Here is a 26773-nt window from a genome sequence, read left to right as displayed (position 1 = left end):
GTATCTTGTACAAAGGGAATAGAGTCATCTTCCCTAAGAAGATGAGGAGAGATGCTGAAGGGCATCCATGCATGCTATCGAGGAAATTAATTGAGTCTGAGGAAGGCAATAGAAGTACTCTGCTGGTCAAACATGAGTAACGAAATTAAAGACCACGTCGGCCAGTAAGGTGCTTGTAATGCATACCAAGCTAAACAAACTAGAGAGGCGTTGATGACATTGTGACAAGTGACAATGGCCTTCAGTTCATGAGTGAAGAATTCAGCTGCTTCACAAAGGATTAGGAAATTCAACACTATACGTCACCTCCACACTATCCCCTGTTGAATGGAAAGGCTGAGGCAGCAGTGAAAATCGCCAAAGGTATCATCAAGAAATCAAGCAAAACTAGCACAGATGCATACAAAGCAATCCGCGAGTGGAGAAACACACTAATTGAAAGCATGGAAAGTAGTCCAGTCCAAAGACTAATGTCACACCGCACCTAAACTACTCTTCCAATAGTAAAAAAGCTACTGAAACCAGAAGTAGTAACAGGCGTGAGTGAAAAAATCAAAGTAAAACAGCAGAAAGCCAAATATAATTTTGACAAGACTGCCAAACCATTACCAGAGTTGATCATAGGGTACAAGCCTCCAATGCTCTCAACAGGAGTCAGCCCATGTGGCAACTTGGGACATGTGTAGAGCAGTTGTCACTTTGATTGTATGTGGTGGAAGTGAACGACCAAATATACTGGCGCAACCGCAGGCATATATGAACAACTAGAGAAGCTGTGCCTTCACCGCAGGCGGCCGATCAGGAAGATGGGATCTCATCAGCTGAACAGAGTACAAAATGGCCATCACATCCAGAGGTCCACCAGTCTCCAAAATGGAAATGGAACAATGACAGTTACCATGGCAATGAGTGCCATGGGAATGACACTCCCTGGAGAGAGAACACCAGCCAGACGAACAGCCAGTGACGACGCACACGTGTACCGTTAAAGAGGCCTGCATGATTTAATGACTATGCAATGCTGGTGCAGAGACTGATGAGAATAATGAACAATTTGTTCATGTATGAGGACAGTTATGGTATAGTAGGTAGCTTGGGTAACTGACAGTTACACATGATAGTGCATGCAAATTCGTTTTGTGTTCGTAATGAAAAGGGAGATGCTTGGGTTCTGAAATGCACTCATTACTACATGTCCTATTTGGCTTGTCGTAGTCATGTGACAATGTCATGAGGGACTCCCTGCAGGCAGCCATCTTATATTCAGTTCAATAAAGACATTACATTAGAAAGACTGTAGTCTTTGAGCTTCTGACACTATTCATCCTTGAATGAATCACCTGAAAGAGGAATAACTTTCAATTGAAGTGCTAAATATAAATTAATGTTTGTTCTGAGGTGTTTGGTTCAACTCTATACACATTTATACCAGTAAAATCAAAAATATTTAACACTAACAAGATATTGATTCATGTTCCGTTTATAATGTCCTTACCCAGTTATGATGATTTCAGGATATGTTTGTGCACCCAAATTCCATGTTCCACCACCGATTGGCCATTCCTAGGAAAATACCAAAGGCTGAAATCATTAGGCTGGTTACAAAGGAAAGCTTTCATTTTTAACAACACACAGTAATTGCTTACCTGTTTTGTGTAGCTACCAGGTAAATAGAATGTCAAAGGTGAACCATTAACTTTAATAGTCTAAATCTATTCGGGAAACCTGAACTTAGCCTAATTCTGACCATCTCTTCTTCAAATGACCCATTCCTTTAAAAATAAATAGCATACAGAGGAATATTTCTGAATTACTTTCCAGATCAGCAATTACATTTTATAGGTTACAACTAACATCCATGCTGAGCTGGATATAAGCTGAGCGAGGAGAATCAAAATGTGTTTACGTCTGACTCAGCTAATTTGAATTTTGGATCCCTCAAAAACAAATAATAATTTCCAGACACCATCTAGAAGGAAATGCTTTCCCTATCTATTTATGTGAATGCCATCTAGAGTGACACACTAAAAATTGTCCTCAGCATAGACCAAAGAATGAACACTTCATAATCTATATAGTTCAGCACTACTATAACTAGTAAAACTTAAAAAGGACCCTGTAAATGATAGATGTTTTAAACTAATTATTTACATTAGTCTTCACAAATGAAAAACAGAACACAAATTCTAAACTAGTTAAACTAGCTCAAGAACTTAGAATCCATATAAAGGTAAAGGAAGCTATGAAAAAACTGAAGGAATTGAAGAGTCTACTGTTAATTACATGGTATTACAAGAACAATTTATATTTGTAAAGCATCTTTAAAGTATAAAGCTTTCCAATGCATTTTACAGTAGCATTAAAAGGCAGGGGACACTTTGGCGGAGGAGAGTTTGAAAGTAATCGAAGGATTGGACGATAGATGGGTTTTGAGAAGGTTTATTAAGGGAGAGAATCATAGATCCATCGTCTGGTTACGAATAGGTTCAGCACATTGAGCTTGTGCCAGCTCTCTGCAATTTAGTTAATCCCACTGCCCGGCCTTATGCCCATAGCCCTGCAAATATATGTATACATATATATATATATATATATATATTCCCTCAAGGTGCTTATACAATTTCCTTTGAAAGCCACACTTGAAGGTATTTCCCTTTTGGGCAGTGTATTCCAGATTGTAACCACTTGGTGTGTTAAAAAGCTTTTCCTCTTGTTTACTTTGGTTCATTTGCCAATCAGTTTAAATCTGTGTCCTCTGGTTCTTGACCTTTTTGCCAACAGCAACAGTTTCTCTCTATCTAATCTGGTAGAGAGTAGAAAGGTGGAGGGATTTAGGATGAGTGCCAGAGATTAAGAGGGTAGAATATTGTGATGAAGAGATTAAGGTTTTTGAATGAAAGGGGAGAGGAATGGTCTAGAGCAAATGCCTGAAGGAGGATAAGGAGCCAGTTGACTAAGGGGAATGGCTAAGATGAGTTGGGCTCTGTTAGAGTTTGTTGGTTGCTGTGTTTTCTACATTACAAAAGTCACTATAATACATGATGGCATAGTGGTATTGTCGCTGGACTAATAATCCAGACACCCAGGGTAATGCTCTGGGGACCTGGGTTTGAATCGCACCACGGCAGATGGTGGAAATTGAATTCAATAAAAATCTGAAATTAAAAGTCGATTGTTGTAAAAACCCATCTGGTTCACTAATGCCCTTTAGGGAAGGAAATCTGTCATCCTACATGTGACTCTTAAATGGCCTAGCAAGCCAGTCAGCTGTAACAAACCACTACAAAGATACAAAAAAGGAATGAAACCAGACAGAACACCCGGAAACAACAACGGCAATCGCAGCCCTGTTGACCTTGCAAACCCTCCTTACTAACATCTGGGGGCTAGTGCCGAAATTGGCAGATCTGTCTCACAGTCTAGTCAAGCAACAGCCTGATGTAGTCATCCTCACGGAATCATACCTTACAGATAATGTCCCTGACACCACCATTGCCATCCGTGGGTATGTCCTGTCCGACCGGCAGGACAGGCCCAGCAGAGGTGGTGCCACAGTGGTATACAGTCGGGAAGGAGTTGCCCCAGGAGTCCTCAACATCGACTCCGGATCTCATGAAGTCTCAAGACATCAGGTCAAACATGGGCAAGGAAACATCCTGCTGATTACCACGTATCGCCCTCACTCAGCTGATGAATCAGTGCTCCTCCATGTTGAACATCACTTGGAGGAAGCACTGAGGGTGGCAGGGGTGTAGAATGCACTCTGGGTGAGGGACTTCAATATCTATCACCAAGAGTGGCTCAGTAGCACCAGTATTGACCGAACTGGCCGAGTTCTAAAGGACATAGCTGCTAGACTGGATCTGCAGCAGGTGGTGAGGGAACCAACAAGAGGGAAAAACATACTTGACCTCATCCTCATCAACCTGGTTGCCGCAGATGCATCTGTCCATGACAGTGTCGGTAGGAGTGACCACCGCACAGTCATTGTGGAGGTGAAGTCCCGCCTTCACATTAAGGATACCCTCCATCCTGTTGTGTGGCACTGCCGCCATGCTAAATGGGATAGATTTCGAACAGATCTAGCAACTCAAGACTGGGCATCCATGAGGCACTGTGGGCCATCAGCAGCAGCAGAACTGTACTCAAACACAATCTGTAGCCTCATGGCCCGGCATATCCCCCACTCTACCATTACCATCAAGCCAGGTGATCAACCCTGGTTCGAAGAAGAGCGCAGGGGGGCATGCCAGGAGCAGCACCAGGCATACCTAAAAATGAGATGTCAACCTGGTGAAGCTAAAAAACAAGACTACTTGCGTGCCAAACAGCATAAGCAGCAAATGATAGACAGAGCTAAGTGATCCCACAACCAACGGATCAGATCTAAGCTCTGCAGTCCTGCCACATCCAGTCATGAATGGTGGTGGACAATTAAACAACTCACTGGAGGAGTTGGCTTCACAAATATCCCCATCCTCAATGATGGAGGAGCCCAGCACAGCAGTGCAAAAGATAAGGCTGAAGCATTCGTAACAATCTTCACTTAGAACTGCCAAGTGGATGATCCATCTCAGCCTCCTCCGGAAGTCCCCAGCATCACAGATGCCAGTCTTCAGCCAAGTCGACTGACTCCACGTGATATCAAGAAACGGCTGAAGGCACTGGATAGTGCAAAGGTTATGGGCCTTGACAATATTCCGGCAATAGTACTGAAGGCTTGTGCTCCAGAACTTGCCACGCCCCTAGCCAAGCTGTTTCAGTACAGCGACAACACTGGCATCTACCCGGCTACATGGAAAATTGCCCAGGTATGTCCTAAACACAAAAAGCAGGACAAATTCAACCCAGTCAAATACCACCCAATCAGTCTACTCTCCATCATCAGTAGAGTAATGGAAAAGGTCATGAACAGTGCTATCAAGTGGCACTTGCTTAGCAATAACCTGCTCACCGATGCTCAGCTTGGGTTCCATCAGGGCCACTCAGCTCCTGACCTCATTACTGCCTTAGTTCAAACATGGACAAAAGAGCTGAACTCCCAAGGTGAGGTGAGAGTGACTGCCCTTGACATCAAGGCAGCATTTAACTGAGTGTGGCATCAAGGAGCCCTAGCAAAACTGGAGTCAATGGGAAATCAGGGGGAAAACTCTCTGCTGGTTGGAGTCATACCTAGCACAAAGGAAAGTGCTTGTGGTTGTTGGAGGTCAGTCATCTCAGTTCCAGGACATCACAGCAGGAGTTCCTCAGGGTTGTGTCCTCAGTCCAACCATCTTCAGCTGCTTCATCAATGACCTTCCTTTTATCATAAGATCAGAAGTGGGGATGTTCGCTGATGATTGCACAATGCTCAGCACCATTCGCAACTCCTCACTGAAGCAGTCCATGTCCAAATGCAGCAAGACCTGGACAATATCCTGGCTTGGGCTGACAAGTGGCAAGTCACATTCGCGCCACACAACTGTCAGGCAATGACCATCTCCAACAAGAGACAATCCAACCATTGCTTCTTGATGTTCAATGGCATTACCATCACTGAATCCCCCATTATCAACATCCTGGAGGTTACCATTGACCAGAAACTGAACTGGACTAGCCATATAAATACTATGGCTACAAGAGCAGGTCAGAGGCTAGGAATCGTGCGTCAAGGAACTCTCATTCTGACTCCCCAAAGCCTGTCCACCAGCAACAAGGCACGAGTCAGCAATGTGATGGAAATTCCATCACTGTCGCTGGGTGAAAATCCTGGAACTCCCTTCCTAACAGCACTGTGGGTTTACCTACACCACATGGACTGCAGCGGTTCAAGAAGGCAGCTCACCACCACCTTCTCAAGGGCAACTAGGGATGGGCAATAAATGCTGGCCCAGCCAGCGAAGCCCACATCCCGTGAATGAATAAAAAACAAGGACATTATTAGGTCCCCTGAACAAAACCTGATATTTCTCACCGACATACTAGACAAGTATTCATGGCATCAGGTGTTAAGGATTAGAGAAAAAAAGGAATTGTCTTAAAGTTGCATAGACAATGCACTAATCTTATTTGTTGAAGATAAAAAAAAAACTGCTAAAAGATGTGGCTGATGAAGAGTGTATGAGATTAATAGAATAGACTAGTGAGAATTGCAAAATCCATAAAAAGTATCGAAGGATGCCACCACAACCTATTGTAAGCCTTCATTGGCACATTACTTTAATGAGGTAGTTGCCATGGATCTAAAGGAATGGGACAAGGCAGATATATTTGCAGTCTACATTTTCTAAACTTGGTAACCAGATTTAGTCTTTCTACAATCATACTTAGTAAGGACAAAAGGTTTATTATAGGTAAAATCATGGAAAAATAGATAGGGATCAGACTTGGGGCACCAGAGAAGTTTCTAACAGATAACAGAGGGGAATTTGCCAATGACAAGTTCAGAGACATTTGTGAAAAGTGAATATAATGGTCATGTATATATTGCAACCAAGTTTCCTTTCAGCAATGGATTCTGTGAAAGGAATTGTAGTAATTGATGAAAAGCTGCATTAAACTTTAGCTGATCAACCAGACTGCAAGTTGACAACTGCCCTGGCATGGGCAATTCATGTAAAGGATTCATTCCAGATGGCTGGCAGATATAGTCCCTCTCAATCAGTCTATGGGTGAAGTCCCAAATTGTCTTCTGTGCTATACGATAGTACTCTTGCTCTAGAAGGTACTACAATTGGTTCCATTTTTTTCTGCACATTTGAATGCTTTCATCAGGGCTGAGGTCTCAAATTCAGAGCCCACCGAAGCCTTGCATAAGATCATTCCAGACAGAATTTAATTTGGGAGATTTGCTGCATTATAAGACTATGGAAAGGCCCTGGTAAGGTAACGGTCATGGTGGTAAGACAGTGCTCATCAAACATGGCAATCAAACTGTTAAGGTTCATTCTGCATGATTAATAAAAATTAATTTCAAAATCTCAGGCTCTGAACAGCTGATAAAAACAAAGCATTTTGTACCACAAGAATATTGTAGTTCAAGAGTGGCAATATGAGTGATCATGGCACACAGGGCAGAATTATTACATCCAAAAGCCAATTTCCCAGAGTAGTTACTTGGGTGACATATATTCCAGAGGGGTCTAGTGAATGGAGGGATGAAACATTTTTAGGATGTGCAGAAAAGCTAATGGAAAGTTTAAATATTGATTGGGTGTTCAGGATAATGGTCAAGAAAAGAAGTCCATGGATTGGCAGAAGGGGGTGAAAGAGTTTTGAGTAAGAAAGCACAATGCAAGTGCTGATAGCGGGTTCGGAATTGACTTTTGCATCAGAAAACAATCACCAGGGAATGACATTCCGGTTAGTGCAAGAGGGAAATCTCACAGTCGTAGTCCCGACAAATATGAAAGTGCAAATTGAGGTGCCATAGCTTGAATACATTAGACAGTGAAATAAAGGCCACAGAACAGTCTTGGAACAGAATTAGATGCAGAAGTCCTCACAAAGTTTTGGTGGCTGCCAAAAAACTTAAGGATAAACTAATAAGGAGGACAAAACAAAGGGCAGAATTTTCTGCTGGTCGGGCGGGCGGGCCCGACCCAATCTCTGGCGGGCGGGGCGACGATCCCCGCCAGCGAAGCGGGCTGCACCGCCATTTTATGTGGGCGGGCCTAAGTGCAGCCTCAGGGATATCACTTCCACTTTGAAAACTATTAAAAATAGAAAAAAAAAATTCCCTAACATGTCCCCCTCATGGGACATGTTCATAATTTACAGAATAACTTTATTAAAATTTTTAAAACCCTGCATGAAACCTCATCCCGCTGCTGGATGAGGTTTCATGTTTTCTCTATTTGCTGCCGGGGCTCCTGGCCTGCCCGCCAACCTTAGTTGTTTAAATGATCCTGTCAATGGCCTCAACTGGCCATTGACAGGTCGACGGGCCCGCAGCTGATTTTGCTGCGCCCCCACCTTCCTGAAAATTTAAATGGGGCGGGATGACATCAAGGGTTCCGCCCGACGTCATCCCACGTCATTTTACGCATCGGCGAACGGGCTCCGCCCCCTGCTCGCCGACGGCAAAATTCTACCCAAAGAATATGAGATAGTTGCAGAGAGTTTGGAGTTTATTCTGAGACACCAGCTAACGGGCAACCAACTTTGTCACATAGGTGGATTTGTGCTGAAAAAGACCTTGCAGGTGGGACTTGTATTAGATTTATGCATCAAAAAGATATGCTAAGAAATCTAACAGAAATCATTATTTTGTAGTGTCACAGGTTTTTCCCTGAAGTATGTCAACAGCTTTCTCATTCCTCTTAATGTTGTTCAAAAATAGCACAATATTGCATGAAACTAAAAAGCATGCTGGTGTCTTGAACTAAAAGGGACAACACTTTATAATGTGAAGACGTAGCCTTTAGTGTTCATCATTAAATGTCTACGTTTTTATTTAACAGGACCCTTGGCAAATATTTAACAACTAAAATATAACAATACCCTGCCAGCAGTAGAATAATCTCAATACACCAATATAAACAAGAATAAAGTGCAGTCCATTACCTTTGTGCTATATCCCTGCTTTTTTTGTTGTTTAGCTCCCACGGAATAAAGTGCAGGTATCAAATCAGGAGGGCAATCAGCAAAATACTCAGAGCACGTCACTGGAGACTCATGCACATCCATTGGATATGGGTTCTCAAAGATAGGAAAGCTGACCAGGAAAATCAAAGACAGTAATAAATTTTTAAAAAATAAAGACAACTTCATGCTCAGACAATCAAGCCAAAACTATAATTTATAGTAAATAGAAACCAAGGGGGGAATTTAATACCAGAATCAGAGGGAAGGTGGGGTTTAGTATGCCTGTTGCCTTCCTGACTCTTCCCCCACCACCACCACCAGATTGAGTCGGGGACAGGGAAGGATACTTAAGTGCCTCATCCTGCCACCGGGAAGGAAAGGGGTTGGTAGGGGCTCTTCATTGGACAACCTGTGGCCCCAATTTTAAGACCAACCCCTGACCTCCACAACAACCCTACCCCTTGCCAGGGCCAGGCTGAGCAAACCCACTTTCATTCCAGGGCCTCCTCCATCCTCGCTGGTCCAAGCCTGCAGCATTCCCGGTGGTGGCCACCGCTCATGTCGGCACTGCTGGGACTGAAGAGCTGCTGACCCTCTTGGAGGTGGGACCTCTGCCCTTAAAGGTCGAGTGCCCCAAGGGCAGGCAGTTAACAGTATAAGTTCCACTGGCCTTCTGAAAATGGCTGCGGAGGACTTGCCCCCGACTTTACGGCCGTGGATGAGACCACCACTGTGGCCATTAAATTCAGCCCTAAATACTGTACTGAGCACATCATTGAATGTTACAGCACAGAAAGAAGCCAATTTTTCATCAATTTCTTTTTAACATATTGGTATATTGCCTGCATGAACCAGTTTGTGGGCACAATTAAGGACACAGAGCTACAATGCTGGGACTCTATCCCTTTTCAGCTGGATGCACATTTTCAGTGACCACATGGGTGAGCAGAGGAAGCTTCTGCTTGAAACAAATGAAGACTTAAATGGAAATGACACAAATGCCTTCCAGGTAATTTTTTTTTTCTTTACATTCAGGATGCATGCCAGTTTCCATGAGTTCCCACATAAGTTAGACATTTTAGGTCAAAGATCTTTAACTGGCCAGGTTTTAAAAGGCAAATATCTTAAAATTAGGTAGGGCCCTTCCTAAACTAATTTAAATATCCTTACGTCCATGCCCATAAGGAAAAAGGGCCTGTTGTGCCTTTCAAAATCTGGCATAGTAGGGATCAGACTTTGGGATGTAGTACTCAATTTTGAAATAGGTGCCTGTACAGTCGCAGCCCCACCTGTGGTGTGAAACCTCACAAAATTTACCTTAGGAATTAACAATTTCCTCAGAGCTGCACTTGCTCCACTGCTCTAAACTTGACATGTAAATGGGATTTCTGCTGTACTTCCTGCAAAGCTGTGGCAGCAGAGTGGGTGCAGATCTTAGGAAATTCCCAACCCACATCCTTTCATAATACAAAATCACTTTCAAAACAGCTTTGTGAATCTGATATTTTACTTGCCTACTATTAACCACCAGTTTTCGGTGCAGTAGTTTTACCAATGAGAAAAGAAAAGCAACATTCAGAAACATGGCTACTGCTAGTTGGACTTAGGAAAGCAACCTAAGAAAACTGAGAAAACTAAGAATTTTTACTTCCAAACTTTGAAACCTACCAGCCAGGAATGCAAATGTTTGTCAAACAAAATTATCACATTTTTCTGAGGAACTATGTTACAATTATGGGGTTTAGAAGATTGTTATGTATTGGGACTTTGTCTTAAAGGTAAACTGAAGGAGTCATGTAACCTGTTCTGAAGTTTGCCTAACAGTGAGCCTAGGTGGTTTGATTGATAGTGATTAAAGAAAGCCCAGAGCGGTTTTCTGGGAAGAAGGTGCAAGATGATTAGGCTTGGAAACAATGGCAGCAGCCTGTATGCTAACAGTGGATAAACCGTGAGCCTCCAAAGTCCCAGAAAAGTGTCAAGAATGTCACATTGAAAACATTTGAGCTTTAAATTGTACATTTAGTTTCAACATAAAAGAATGTTGGGCTCTCAAGGATAGCTATTCTAATTAGCAATAATTAGCATTTCTACCTAGATACAAAGCCCATGTGATTCTCATTGCTATGGGGAAGGATGCAGAGGAAACCGTTGTAAAGATCAGGTTACAGGCTTCCCCTGAATATCACAGACAGCTAGAGGGAGAGTCTCTGGGAAAAGAAAATTTCACTGCGAAAGACAGTTCTAAGATTGCAAGTTACCAGGCTGGGAAAAGAAAACAGGAATAAACTCCAGGAGCTAAGAATTTCTTTGGATTGATTCTGGGAAAATTGAATGACTATGTAAAAGGACAGTGTAAAGTATACCTGAGATGTGTGTTTTTTCGGTTGGGCTAAAAATAAGGGGGAATTGTGTTCTGTGCTTTAAAAGTATAAGTTGCCTACGAATATAGAATTTAGTCAATGGTGCTTTTAACCTACTGTTATAGTAAATGTTTTAAACATGAAATCTTGATGTGTCATTCTTTCAGCTATTAACTGGAAGTTCAATTTTCTTTTTAAAAGTTATCGATCTCCACGGGGATTGTAACAACTAGCTCTTATCAATCACTGTTTTCACTGGTAAAATTATCTTTAGTTGGCATTCTTAAGCTGTTCTATTTATTCTGTTATAGCTTGTTTCAAAAGTTGCAATGCAAATATTTTGATCTTTCTACCTCTCTGATCAGTATTTAAGTAAGAGTTTTAGATAATTTATTGGGCTGTAACTTCCAAGCTCCCCAGCATTGGATTTGGGGGGGTACACCAAAGATGCACTAGGGAATCTCTCTCAGTAGTTCCCAGGTAAGGGTTTGCATGTCAATTGCCCAGAAGTGCAAACTTCCTCTGGACAATTGCCCTGTGTTGGGAACCATTTGAAAATGTGATTTAAATCGCAAACTTCGGATGGTTCCGCCAGGGTTACACCAATAGTTGCCCAGAAAATGTTAGAAGAATTAAAACCTCATCTAACTACTATTGTAAACACCCAGACTGACCCCCACAGAACTCCCTCCACACCCCCGACCACCCCCACAAGGATTCCCCCCCGTGCGGGCCCGACCTGACCCCTGCTGACCTCTGACACGCCTCCGACCTCCAGTCCCCCCAACCCCCCACCTTCCCACCATTTGACCTCCCCACTCCCCTGACCTCCGACCTCCCCACCATCAACATTTTCACCCGACACCTCTAACTCCAACCTCCCACCCCCCACACTCAAACCCCCAACCTCTGAGCGCCCCACCCCTACCTCTGATACCCCTACACCCCCGGCCTTCCCACCTGCATCTCCAACATCCGACCCCCCGCCACCTGATCTCTGACCCTCAACCCCCCACTTGAACCCACAACATCCAACTCCCACCTCGACCTCTGACCTCCCCGACCCCCTGACCTTCCCACCCTCTGAAGCGCCCCCCCCAACACTCCCAAATCCTATCCACTTACCTTAGACACTTACTTTCACCAAGGCCTGTTCAATTTCACTGGGCCCTTTAAACTTACCTGCTTTATGGCAGCTCGTGCCGTAAAAGAGGTGGCGTGGCCTCCTTGAATCCACTGGAGCTGCACTTCACTGGGGTCTGTGAGAGCCTTTCGATGCAGGCTCCAAGCAGCTCCAGTGATCAGAAGTGTCAGCATAATTTTCAAAGGCAGGTAAGCATGTATTTATTCCTTCTTTTTCCTGCAGGCCATCTCTTTCTGATGTTAGTCGGAAGTTATGGCCTATTATTATTGTTTGAGTGTTTTAAGCTAAAGTTCAGACTTAGTCATGTTTGCTAATTTATTGCTATTTTGACCGTGAAAGAAGAAGAGAACATGTTGTGAAATATCCACAAAACATCCTTGTTCTCATTTCTCATCTTTTCAGTCCTTCCAAAAACGAGGAATCTTTTATGCAATTTATGGTAATAACTGATTTTCCACATAAAAAAACACTAAACATTTTCCAAAAAAAAAGCAAGCTAGATGACATTCTATCTGCATAAATACACTTACTTGCTTTGCGTAAGATCAACAGCAATCAAATCTTTTTCAAGGAGCACAACCACTGCATAAGGTTCCTGGAATTCTGTAAAGCATAATTAAACAGAAACTAATTATATAGCACCAGTACAGTAGGTTCCATATAATGGAACTGAATTGCATGTCTAATATACAACTTCTCCACTGTTTAAAGCTACTCATTTATTATGCTGATAGAAGGGACAAATGGCAAAAAATCCTGGATTTATGTAGGATGGATATCTCTGCTAAATTTATTAAATTTATATACAAACAGTAAATCAAAATTAAACCAACTAATTAAATGCTCCTCTTAATTGTGAGAGCACTAATAATTTTTCTTTACACTTTCATGGGACATGGGTGTCATCTGTTGCCCATCCCTAATTGCCTTTGATTGCATTTGCTAGGCCATTTCAAAGGGTCAACTACATTGCTGTAGGTCTGGAGTCACAGGTAGGGAAGACCAAGGAAGGATGGCAGCTTTCCTGCCCTATGGGCTTTTACAACAATCAATGATTGTTGTCATGGTCACCAGTACTGAGATCAGCCTATATATTCCCGATTTATTAACTAATTTAAATTCCACCAGCTGTCGTGGTGGAATTTGAACCCGTGTCCCCAGAGCATTAGCCTGGGCCTCTGGATCACTTGTCCAGTTACATTACCATTATGTTACCGTCTCCCCTATGACTATGACAGCTACAGTCAGTATGTTTTGTCCACATTTTATTTATTTCTAGCACAATACTTTAAACCCAGTATTGAATGTAGAGTGATGCAAGTTAACTGCTCTACTACTTCCATTCCCTGCTCCATCTATGTTTTGCATTATTTTGAACAGTAGCAGATTGCGATGGTAAAGTTGACTGAAATTCCATGTTTAAACACTGATTGCAATTTGGAAATAATTTGTTTCAGGAATTACCCTTCTCAAGGTCAATTAAGGGTGGGCAATAAATGCTGGCCTTCTCAGCCCACATCCCGTGAACAAATAAAAAGAGGCAAACATTTGTGAACTGGGCAAATAAAAAGAGGTAAACATTTGTGAACTGGAGAGTTTAAGTACAAGAAAATTCAAACCAAGCACGAAAATGCCGATCACTAACTGTAAATCATTATTATCCTAGTCTTTTTTATGGGCAAGTGACATTTCCATAAACATGGAAATGTGTGTTAGAACTTTTTCCTGAATGATCTTAAGACAAATAAGGAAAATATTATTTGAATGGAGGGCAGGGTGGTGCGGTTCGGACGGAGGGGGAAACAATATAGTAACTTTCGTTTAAAGTCAAATTTGGCCCTAAATTTCCTGAAAACTTATTCTAAGACAAGAGTAACTATGGTGTATTACTGATTTAAACCACAAAAGAGTGAGGAAATTTAGGCACAAGGAGCTTACATCCATTTTTATGCCATTCTTGAATTTGCTTAATTTTATGTCAATTCAGAGAAACCTCCCCTGAAACCTTCTGCTGCTCATTAACATAGTTCCACCCCCAAGCAAAGGATCAGAAATCACGGGTTTCCTATATTTATGCCAGTTCTGAACATTCTTAAATGTACGCCAAAATTCTAGGTGCAGGAGGACCCAAAGTCATTTTTGGCTATTTTCTAAGCCATTTTAAAATTATTTGTCACAGAGACCTGCACTGTATCTTTCATATCCTTGAATACATTTTTGTGGCATCTGGATACTAAAAAATGAAATGCTTTCATGACTGCATTTACTTAAGCATGCTGGGCAAGAGTTTCTGCCAGATTGCACTATTTTCCTCAATGCAGTTTGCCTGAAATCAGCCTAACCAGCGCAAAAGATTGAGAAATTTCAGGCACATATTACATCCCTCACAAAAAGACTTGCTGCGACCTTTTACGCTGGTCAAAAAAAAATTGTACTGGAAGCCAGCCATGCCCCCAGATTGAATTACCATGGCAAGTTTCCAGTAATTACATCCATTTAGGAGCCTTTAAGGAGGCTCTTCAAATTAAGTTGCTTGTTTTGAACACTAAAACACTAATTGGCATATTTTTAAAACTTTTAAATATTTTTAAACTATTGTACACCGAAGTAATTAGCAAATGGTTCAGTATCGTTTTTTAAAGTCATTTTTAGTTATTTCAAATTGGGATACTTACTGGTGTGCTAGACAATGATTAAAAAGTTAATTTATGATAAACCTATTTAATTTGATAATAATACTGCACCAGGTTTCAATTCGAACTATATCAAGGAACATTTTTAACTTGATTTGTTTTTTAAAAATTGTGTTCTGAAATGATTGCGTTGATTCATGGGAGATTTTATGTACTGTAATACGCAAATGAGTTAGAGCAGAAAATTGCGGGGAGAAAGCATTTCTTAAAATGAGCAGACCTGGATTGCCAATTATGCCTAAAGTGGAAACTCTTGGTTACTGTGCTTAATATGCACAAAGAATGGTTCAATGGCTTCAAACTTCGAATTTTTACACATAAAAGGAAAATGGAATAATTCTACACATTGCTTGCACCCTGATTATTTACATTGATCTTATGTTGATTTCTATGTTCCAGTATATGCTAATGACATTCACAGTAAATTTTGGCAAAAGCGACTGATGCCAAGATCAGCACATACTTCAGCATATATTTTGTTGTTATTTGTAGGTTATGCCATTTGAACAAATTCTGGGCTAATATTAATTTAAGCCTAATGACACATTTCATTTAAGGAGGTAGGTAAAACCTGAACAGTTCACCCATTCTTATTACCATTTGGATATGGTGTTTCACAAAGAGCTAGGAAGTCCACAATTGGATAATCCATTTCTAGAACTGTAATGGATTTGCCATGCATAATTGTCAGGCTGGGTCTTCTGCACGCTTTATCATAGGAAAGTCCTCCAGAAAAAATTATAAATGGTTCACTGGAAGATGAAAACCATAGTTAGAATACAATTTACATTTAATCTAGACATCACATTTTGCAAAATGATCTTGAACTCCTGGTTACTTCTAAACTGCAACCTGAAACTGACAAATGTTTCTTAAAAGTTATCTGACCAAGCATCAATTAAAACTAGCATCATGTCAATCTTTGTTTACTTGCAGCAATTAAACCTTTAGGCATTAAAGGAACAAAAGTGCTGAAACATAGGGCTGCATTTTCACCCTGGAGGCAGGTAGCGCGAGTCAGTGAAATTCCCGACTCGGCTCACCTGCCTTGGAAGAATGTGCCAGGAAAAACAGGAATTTCATTGCGGCGGGTGGACGTAGGATGCAGTCAGGCCAGCCGTTCCAGAAAAGAGTTTGGAGGTAGCCGCAGGGCTACTGGGTGCTCAGGTGGGCTGCTAAAATGCCTGCCTCGGTGCTGTGGGACTTTGTTCCAGTCATAATGAAGAAAATAAAAGGCCCTCTGGCCCTCACCCCTCACCTTCCCACACACTCCCCATGCCCTATCCATGCCATCACTTGACCGTCACCCACCCTCCATGCCCCCATGCTAAGGTATTCCCCCTCATGTCCCCTTACCAAGCTAAAGTGCCACCATGCCCATTCATCCACTATACGCTGTATAGAACCAATGAAACCCCACAGTGATGGTAGGATGTGTAAAAAAAAGCTTTTAAAAAGTCATTAATTCATAATATTGCTTTTACTACAGCCCAATAAAAGTGTTAATGATCCAGGCCCTTTAAAGTATCAATAGCTGAAACAGCAAGCACTTGAAACCTCTTTATCTCATGTAAATAAGCATTGTGCAATTGACAGAAGAGATCAGAGAACTAGAGCTGTCAATCAAACAATGTTTTTCTTGGGGCACAGGTGTTTCAGTACTCTAATGGATGACTAGGCTTTCAGTCAAGAATGAATAATGAGACTTAGCCCTGGGGTGACATGAACCACAATTCTTTGAAAAAATGACCCACCTCCATGAAAATTGCAGAGGACTAGACTGTGCCTATCCCTGCAATGGAGCTGGCTAGGTTGGGGACGCAGGGTGTGGGCTTGTGACCTGAACCAGTCCACACCCTTAAAAGACACTCCTGAAAATTGGAATCCCTTGGAATGAGGTCAGGAATCCGGGAATTGCTGTTTTCACCCCTCCACGAGTCTCCCTAACTTCATGAAAATCCAGCCCATAGTTTCAGCTTGGTAACAGAATAATACATTATGCAATACATGGCATAATACTTTGGTCATGATAAAATGGTCTGGTACCTCTTGCCACCTAGAGGATTGGTCCCCTGATATAGAAATGGCCCAATTTTCATTTCCATCAACAGGAATGAAAATCGGTCTGTTTCTATAAGGTGTAGTCCATTCACACTGAACATTCGTAGCTAAACATCTACCCCTTATTTCATCCAGTTTAGTGTAAGTAACAGCAGCAGACACTTGGTGAAGGTGAGACTGTCATCCCAGGTGCACACAGCATTGAAGAGGCCCATGTGCACATGGTGCGATGGGTGAGGGGAGCATGGTGCCACTGCACAACACCTTGTCCGAAAGCATGCCAAGCACTGGGTGGATGGAAAGTCACAGTACTGCAGATCCTTCAAAACCTCCAAGGCTAAGTCTCATTAATTCCTCTTGTGTCTCACACAGGTGCCAGTAGTCTCAGGTCACCCCGTCCCTCTGAAGAATCGCTCAGACGGAAGCAGGAGGAAGATAAGATATCTTAGGATGCATTATCACAGCAGACTAGTGCGCCATCCACCAGCATAGATACTAGCATCTTGTGGGTCCATGCACGCGTGTAGAAACAATGGCACTTGGTGAGGATCACAACACCAGTGTGAAGGAGGAAGTGTCTGAGGCAGAGGTATCTGTGGACAGTTTCCCTCAGAAAGGGGAAGGACAGTCATAGTGATGTTCTGCTGGGCAGTGAGGAAAGGCCTCAGGAGACCCTGTTTGGGGCTTGGCAATTGGAGAACCTGGAGACTTCGATTGGAGAAGTCCATGGAACAGATAAGCTCAATCATGTCTTGGGACCTTGAGCGCATGAGTTCCTTCCATGAAAGAGTGGCCAACCTCATGAATAGCCATATGCAGCAACACCTGGGGTGCATGCAAGGACAGCGTAATGTCCTGCACAGGAAGCAGGGTGCTTAATTTAGCCTAGATCGGTCAGTTCATAACCTGAGCACTGACGTCCATGGAGAAACCTGGACAGGACATTTGCATGGGTGGCCCAATGGTGGCTGGCGGGGATGCCAGGCTTGCTCCAGCAGCACAATCCCTCAGACCAATGGGAATGCCTACCAAAGGCTGAAGATATGCTAGGGAAGAATGAGGGCCCCACACTGCTCGCAGTATCCTCTTCATCCTGGCCCTTCTGACAGAGGATGCATATGTGTGCCAAGTCCTGGTGATGATGATTGCCTCTACAGAGATGCAGCATTCCCAGGAGAGGCCCCAAAGGGGCCCCTCCAAGATGAGGATAGCTGCCACAGTCTTCACAGCCACAAAGCCACAGATATAAGCATGTGATGTTCACTTCCTCTGAGGCAACAAAAGGGAGCGCAACATAGGAATTCTGAAATGTGCATGGCACTGCATTGGGTAATCACTAAGTGGGTCACTGTGGTGTGCTGTGAATATTGCATGCAAGTATTATGTTCGACTCAATGTAAATAAATTCACTCTGTTACAAAGGGACGCGTTGTCTTTGACTTTGAACTAAACAGCAGTAACAGCATGTAAACAAAACAATGGCTTCTCACTGGTGACAGTGGAGAATGTAGGCAATAGTCCATCTCTCTGTGAGGATAAGATTGTATATGCTGGATGCATGGTTGTCTTTCCTGTGCCAGCATATGCTTTTTGCATTCACAGCCACGTGGTTAGTTCCGCAGGCTTCAGAGTTCATCCGCCAAACCTTTGGATCAGATTGTGGGAACACAGCATTGTAGCAAATCCAATTGTCCCTGGAGTCTGGGAGGCTCCATCAGTGACGTATCTGCTGTAGCCTTCAGCCTTGGCACAGATGGCATCTGTGATCATCAGGGTGCAGCAGACTGTGAAATGTCGCAGAGGACCACGCCTCAGCCCTGAAATGATCCAGAGGCAAAGAAATTCAAGGCCACAGTTACATAGACAGTTACTGGTAGGACTTGGCTATGAGTGGAATGAGGTATAAGCTCCTCAACGAGGAGGGCACAGATGTCCCTGGAGAATCACAGTCTCTTTCAGTAATGCCTTTCTGACATGTCCAGGTGGTTTCACCTGTTCCAGGAGGTCCTGCGTTCTGGGTAGTCCCTCCTTCTCCTCTGTGGCTCTGGCTCCACAGCTGTGCGCACCTGATGCCTAGGGACCCTTCATCGCTGAGCCCGCTACCGCTGTAATGCTTCGACTTTCTCTATGTAATGGAGCAAGTCCCATTTCCAGGTGCACCCTGCCTGCTGCCCAGATGATGTCCAAGCAGCCTGGTCCAATGCCCCAGTGCTCAGGCAATGCCAGTTGTATTCCCAGTCCCTGCAGGGGTAGGGACTTCACCCCTGTCTCTCCACTCTCATTTGATGAACTCCTGCAAGTTTTCAGTGCATGCAGTGAGATCCTTCAGCCAGTTCAAACAATTCCAATAAAGTTTAAATACATTCTTTGCCTGCTACTCGACTCTATCACTGCTCATGGCTCCACTCACCAGGTGTCATTGCTGAGGGCTCCCGATTACCGGCCACTTCCTGGAAAATAGTGTGGTGTCTGAAGTTGGGCCTTTCACTAGGTCCTCAAGGAGCTTAATTGATGGCTTAATAAGCACAGGTCTGGCTTGCTGACCCTTTCCAGCACTGCAGAAAATGGCAGGAGGCAGAAACTGAGGCAGAAATTTCAGCTGCCACCGCTCGGTGGTCATTTTGTTTGCCATCCCACCTCCATTCTGTTCCAGTTTGGGATGGGAAAATTCTTTTATCAGCTTCTCTATTTTCCTCTTAACTGAATTTCCTGATTTTGTTTCCCTTAGGCTGCCCACATGTTTGCTTGCCTCTCCCAGGAGATTGCATTTCTTGCAGGGATGGTGGGGTTTATGGTAACAAGTTAATTGGATCAACTGATCTTTCATCTAGTCAGCTGAAAATAATGCTTCTAGTAAATTAATAAAAAATGTTTTACAGTTTACCTATAAATTGTCTTTTATATCTTCAAATGTCTTTATTAGTACTTGTGCTTAGAAACGTCAGCCTCTTTGTAAAGCTCAGGGTTCGGGTTGATATTCTTCTTGTAGTTATCATTGCATATAGCTGAAGACTACATCTATGCATCTACACTCTTCCACTATCCCGTGCACTCCACAATTTATAGCCCACACTCCTGCCATCCATACAACAAAAAGATATTCATATTAATATTCATATTGATATCTCTAACTTCGCCAACAAAAAAGTTCATTTGCTTACTCTGTGCGCACACCCACCCGACCACCATCATCACCACAGTGTTCCAGTCTTTAATGTTTCTTAAAGCTGTAATTCCACTTGGCTATGCTGTACCGTATTTTCAACCCTAATCTGATGCTCCTTCTAGATGCTAGCTGAAAACCAGGTTGTGCAAGAAGTGGCTGGCTGAAAACTTTGAGAATCAGCTTCTTGGAAATGTGCTGGTTCTGGTCTTAGGTCAGTTCCATTCTTGGATGAACTTGTTGCAGTTTGCGTTACTGTTTTTGCTGCATGGGCATCCTGATGGGCTTTCTTTCAGTTAGAATTTCAGTCATCTAGCAGGCTGGCCAAAGGCCTTGCAAGTACTGCTATCATGAGAAATAGCAACACTTCATAAGCGAAGCCCTCTGATGCCACAGGTGCTGGGTCCCAATTTTGGTCAACTACTAATCTGCAATAGGGCTAACTTAGAAGTTCCAATCAAATAACAGAAGCCAAAACTATGCTTGCCAGAATTCCAGCACTAGTAGCTTGAAGACATCAGGCTGAATCTTCCAAGGAGTGTCAATCACTGTTGAATTGCCAGTCTGCTCTTATTTATTTATGTAGCACTGGAGCTCCGCACTTCTGGCCTGGTTGTCCGAAGCGGGCTTCCTCAGAAATGTGGAGCATACTTGCTCTGGAAGCCCTTCCTTATAGTGCAGGATTGTCAGAGGAAGCCAGGCCAAGCCCTTTTTACGGCACTAGCTGTTGTGTCTTGGTAAGTATTCATTCACTAACACAGTGAAAAGTTTTTAGATATTTAAATAGCTTTTTACTGTGTTAGTGAATGAGTGTGAGTAAGTGGGTAGGGTAGTAGTGTGGATAGGATGCTAGCTGGGTAGGGTGGCAGGTGGAAGTGTGGTGGGTCGCAGGGTATTATATGGCAGGGTGGTACATGACAGGGTGGCAGCTGGGTATGGTGGCAGGGTGATAGATGAGAGGGTGTTAGGTGGCAGGGTGGGTAGGGTGCCACCTGAAATACACCACATCTACAGGTTCTCCTTTATCCCTTTCTTCTCTTTCCTCAAAGAACTCTATTAAATTAGTTAAACATGATTTCCCTTTCAAAAACCATATTGACTCTGCCTGATCCCATTATGATTTCCAAGTATCCTGCTATAATATCCTTCATAATGGATCCTAGCAATTTCCTAGAGACAGATGTTAGGCTAACTTCGTATAGTTTCCTGCTTTCTGTCTCCCTCCTCTTGAATAAAGGTGTCACATTTGCTATTTTCCAGCCCACTTCCATGGAGGAAGGGCTTCCAGAGCAGGTATGCTCCGCATTTCTGAAGAAACCCGTTTCGGACTTTCAGGCCAGAAGTGCGGAGCTCCAGCGCTACATAAATAAGAGCAGATTGGCAATTCAACAGTGATTGACACTCCTTGGAAGATTTGGCCTGTTGTCTTCAAGCTACTAGTGGGCCCTTCCAGAATCTAAGAAATTTTAGAAGATTATAACCAATGCTTCAGCTATCTCTGCAGCCACTTCTTTTAAGACTCTAGAATGCAGGCCATCAGGTCCTGGGGACTTGTCAGCCTTTAGGTCTAATAGTTTCCCCAGCATCTTTTCCTTGGTGATTGTGATTGTTTTAAGTTCCTCCCTCCCTTTCACCTCTTGATTTTCAAGTATCTTTGGGAAGTTAGTCAAGTCTTCTACAGTGAAGACAGGCACAAAATACCAGTTCAATGCTTCTGCCATTTCCTTGTTTTCCATTATTAATTTCCAAGACTCACTCTCTAGAGGACCAACACTCGCTTTTGTGGCAGTGAAAGGGCAAATGATTGTGTGGATAAGAATGTAGTGGTGTGCCATGCAGCAGAGGGGCCTGTAAAATCTTCCTCCTCTGTTTTTTTCATCTGGAGGGTGAGAAGAGGAAAAAAGAATAGAAAGAGTGGCAGACAGGCAAACCTTTCCTGAGACATTCAGAAGGAGTAAGAAGTGATTGCTTGCAGAAAGTTTGGCTTTGGTCCCAAGTAGGTAGTGAAAAAGCAACAGGTTGTCATGACAAACTGTAGCTGACACAAACCCCCCAATTTCTCCATCCCTAACATCCTCTGATGTGTACCACCCTTAGGGTTCTACTGCTTCCCAATCAAAAAATGTCAAACCAGGAGATTGGGAGGCCATCTCCTGTGGCCTGTCTTTTCATGGCAGTGTGTGCCATCTTTACCTGGACGAAGAAACAGATAGTGTGAAAGTCCTCTGTTAGCCAGGTAATATGGTGCATCTCAGGTAATATTTGGGCTGAGAATGAAATGATAATATCAATGGTTGGAAGGAAACAATGTCATGAGAGGTGAAATTTTGAAGGGTGAACATGCATGTAAGGCTGTGAGCGAAGGTTAATTTGAGAATGGTGGGTTGTAATATAACAGTTCCAGCAAAAATTATTGCACACTATTGGTCTTCTGTTACGACTCATAAACAAGATGGTAAATAGTGAAGGACTGGCAGATTTTGTGGTGAAGTGCATTCTGGGAAAGTGTAACTCTTGTCTTGGAATGAACTTCTTTTGGAATTGTAATATTGTTTGGAGGATTAAGAGAGGCAGCACTTACTGCCACCTCGATCCTCGAATTTTTCAGAACTGACATTAAATGCCTCTTTCTCTACTATCCAAACAGCCTGTCCCTCCATTGCCACATCTACTGTGGAAGAACTTTCAGGTCTGCATCTGAGAAATTTTCTTCCCACCACTTGGAAGATGGTTTTGCTTCCATCATTAGAAAGTTGCTGTGTCTTTGTTGATCTCAAAACTACAGGTTGCTTCGTGTCCTCCAGATTCCAGAAGGTACAGGACGGACCCTCATTATTGCAAGGTTGTAGAGGAAACAGCACAATACTACAAATATAGAGACCCTCTTGGGATGCAGTGCAGAAATTCCCCCAAGCAACCTCACCAGTGAAATCTTTGCTTTGGAGACCAATGGCTTGCTCCATGTTGTTGCAGGTAGTTCCATGGCTTTCAATGAAGGCTATCTGGCCTCTCATGATAGATGATAGAAGGGGGCCATGAGCCATGTGTTGCGAGGTTAGTCTTTATCACTGAGCAGTCATCCTATTGAGGGGTTTGGAGGCCCAAGATGGTTTATATTTGCTGAGTGTTGCAGGACAAAAGTATTGTGGTTCTGCCAGGATAGCAAGCATTCACCAAGATGTACTTCTTTGTGTGGTTGCACACCAACCTCACATTGAAAGGTAGCAGTTGCAGTCTCGCTCCCCGTTGATATGGGGGAGCTAGCAGAGGTGTTTGCTGCAGTCGATGGCACCATGCATCATTGGGAAGTCTACAATCCAGGCAAACCTATCTGCCCTTTCATCCTGGTCTTCCCCTCTCAGGCAAGAAAAGGATGAAATGCCCTCTCCTTTTGTACATTGTCATCATCCTGATGCTTCTGTGCACAGTGAACCGAGATACATTGCTGATGTCACCTGCTCCCGCCTAGAAGGATCCCATTGTGTAGAAAGAAAAGGCAACAGTGATCTTCATAGCCTTAGGGAGGGCCAGCATTGCCCTGACTTGAGGTTTCAGATCACTATGAATGAGGTGGCTTAACTCCATCACTACCTTTGTGTAGCGAGCCTCCAGAGGCACTGCTTCTGACTCACTGTAGGAATGGTGTTCCCGGAAGACCCTTTCTGGATAATGCCTCTTAAGGAGAGCTTACTCCTCTGTGTATCTTGTTCATGTTGCAGACCCAAGTGGCTCTGCAACTACTGTCCCCATACCTACACAAGGCAATGTTATTTTCTGCCTTCCTGTGATCAGTAAAAATCTCCAAATTCCACCAGCATCTCACATTGCTTCCAACAACTTTGCCTGAGCACAGGTATGTTAAAAGCACCACAGCTGCAACTTGTTGACTGGCTCTTTAAATAGCCCCAGAATAGGGTCCATCTTGTTTCATTACACTTGTTGTTTCAGATATTATGAACCTGTTAGAGACCATTAATGTTTAAAGAGAAATTTCAACATCCACTGATTAACTGAAAGAAATTACACCACAAGATTCCGTGGTGAATTTCACTATACAAAAAACAAGAAAAGCAAACACTACTAAATAAACACTGTCCTTAGGTGAATATTTATACCTTACATCAAAAAGCATTATAAAACAGAATCACATATACTTAAAACTAAAATTTTCAACTTAACCTCCCATTTTTCCTTATTACTTCTTCTCAAAAAGCTTTTGGTTACTTATCAAACTCTTGAAGATTCCTTCACTTCCCGGGATCAAACCAAATGACGAAGAAATGGCTTTGGTCTTCTTAATACTTAATTACAATAAATTTCTGCTCTGGAATCTGATGTGTTTTTGATTGATACTATTGAGGAGCAGCATGTAAATGAGAAACTGGAGAGGACCAAGGATAGATCTTTTGGGGATTTCAAAGGTAACAGTGTGGGAGCAGGTAGTAAAGCTATTCTAGTTAAGACTGGATAGATAAGTGACTCGTTAAGACTGGATAGATGTGACCAGATTGATTAGGTAACATGCAGTTGCACAGGATACACCCACCAGTACTCCAGAATTTACAGAGTAAAGTGTTCCTACCTCCCAGAAGCAACGGTTGCAGCAGCTGTAAGTCATCAGTCAGTTATGCGTGCGCAGCGCATGCAATACAGCCCATCCCCACTTCACTGCCAGTGGCTGTAAAAGTCCTGAAAATTCTGAGTATGACAGAATTATTCCAAGTTGCCACTAGAGACATCTTTGGAATTAGCCAATTTGACTGATCTTTGCTTCAGATATTCTTTGAGATATTAGGTCAATGTAAACTGGTCCTCAAATGTGAAGTCCATGCTGCTAGTGGGTTTTTCATCCAATATGTCTTCTGTTGCATACAATGAGATATAACCCCAAATTCTTGAACCAACGTTTGATCATGAAGGTGCCCTATCTCCGACCTTCCTTTTCTCCCCAAAGTCCTTGGAAATGTCCCCCCTCTTTCCCGCAACTCCAAGTTTGAACCTTTTCAATCAAGTTTCTGCCTTTGCTACAGCACTGAAACAGACTGAATCAAAGTCAAAAAATACATTCTCTATGACTGTGGTGCACTTTCACTCCTCATCTTTCTTGAACTCTCTGCAGCCTTTTACACAATTGATCACATCATCCTCCTCCTCTTCCAATGCTTCTCCTCCATTGTTGAGCTGAGTGGGATATCCTTTTCTGGTTCTACTCTTACCTATTTAGAAATTGACATATAATTTCCTTCACTGGCTTCTCTTTCAGCTCCCACAATGTTACCTCTCAAATCCTCGAAGGATCTAATTCTGGTCTCTTCCTATTTCTCGCTTACATACTGCCCCTCAGTGATATCATCCATAGACATGTTCAACATGTTTGCTGACAACATGGAGCTTCTCCTCACCACCACCTCTCTTGATCTCTCCATTGTCTCGGTGTTGTCAGACTGCAAGACAAACATCTAATCCTTGGTGAACTGCAATTTCCTTCAATTAAGCATTGGTGAGACAGAAACCACTGACTTTGTTTCCCACTACAAGCTCCATTTCCTCACCACTCATTCCATCCCTCTTCCTGACTATTTTCTAAGGCTGAACCAGGCTACTCATGACCCTGGTTTCCTTTTTGACCTTGAGTTCAGCTTTTAACCCCATAGTCTGCCCATCACAAAAGCAGCTGAACACATCTCCATAACATTGTCCAAATCCCACCCCACCCACCCACCCCCGGAGCCTTAGCTTATTTGCTGATGAAACCCTCATCCATTTCTTCCTTACCTCTAGATTTAGCTATTAAAATGCTGTGTTGGCTGGACTCCCATCTTTCATAAACTTGAGCTCATCCAAAATTCTGCTGCAGTATTCTAAACAGCACTAAATCTCACCTATCACCCGTCCTTACTGACTTACAATGGTTCCCATTCAACCAACACCTTGATTTTAAATAAAAACAGAAATAGCTGAAAATACTTAGCAAGTCTAGCAGCTTCAGTGAAGAAAATATGACTTCTTCTTTACAAACCTATCTCTAACCAAAGCTTTTAATCACCTGTCTTAATATCTCCTTCTATGACTTGATGTTGAAGTTTGTCTGATTAAGCTCCAGTGAACTGAAATGGAACAAGCAACAAAAAACTGATCTGCCCAAATTTAGCAAATTCATTTGACATTCTTGAAAAACCTTTTACTAGTAGTGTGTACTTTACAGAGGTTTCTTAAGATGCAATTGATAAATACAATTACTGCACTTACCTGCATTTCTATGATTGGTTTATACAGCTCAGGTATTTTCCTATCCCACTATGTTAAAGTATTGTATAAGTGCAAGTTGTTATCCTGCCAGAAATGTGTTTTCAAATTCGGGGCATGTAAGCCTCAGATGCCTAGGGTCTTTAGCTAAGAGATGGTACCTCTGGACCTTTGGCCAGGAGTACCCTTCTTCTCATATTCCACCACTGGCTTAAAAAAAACCAACTGGGATTCCTTGATGCCTTGGTTACTAAACATACTATGCTATGTGGCATTGATTCATATAAACAAGGTATACTTCAAGTTTGATCTCTGGTGATTGCTGATTTAGCAGATGTCAACAAAGAACACTAAAATGATCATAAATACCTAGACTAGAGGGGGTAGGAAAAATCCATGCTTTCTTGTAATCGTGCCTAGAAAATCTAGAAGTGGAATGTAAGCACTCACTGTCCAAGCTCACATGGGAAGAATGGTTTCTTGGTTACAGTGCTGGAGAACTGCTAGCATCTGGGGGATGCATCACCAACTTGAGGAGATG

At 42.8% G+C, this 26773-nt stretch overlaps 1 protein-coding gene across 1 annotated transcript in view; it reads right to left on the bottom strand.

Annotated features, from left to right (window-relative positions):
- Positions 1 to 26773, bottom strand: part of stxbp5l (syntaxin binding protein 5L) — a 578167-nt gene that overhangs the window by 236324 nt on the left and 315070 nt on the right. Inside the window, exons 10-13 of the mRNA XM_078559960.1 lie at positions 15360 to 15514; positions 12600 to 12672; positions 8545 to 8695; positions 1496 to 1563 (exon numbers count right to left, since the gene is read on the bottom strand). Of these exons, the coding sequence (XP_078416086.1) occupies positions 1496 to 1563; positions 8545 to 8695; positions 12600 to 12672; positions 15360 to 15514 (447 nt within the window). The remainder of the gene's footprint in view (positions 1 to 1495; positions 1564 to 8544; positions 8696 to 12599; positions 12673 to 15359; positions 15515 to 26773) is intronic.

This window comes from Cetorhinus maximus, chromosome 16 (assembly GCF_964194155.1).
Source record: "Cetorhinus maximus chromosome 16, sCetMax3.hap1.1, whole genome shotgun sequence".
Classification (NCBI taxonomy): domain Eukaryota; kingdom Metazoa; phylum Chordata; class Chondrichthyes; order Lamniformes; family Cetorhinidae; genus Cetorhinus; species Cetorhinus maximus.
Note: the sequence above shows the minus strand (reverse complement) of the source record. Positions and strands in the feature narration are given on the sequence as shown.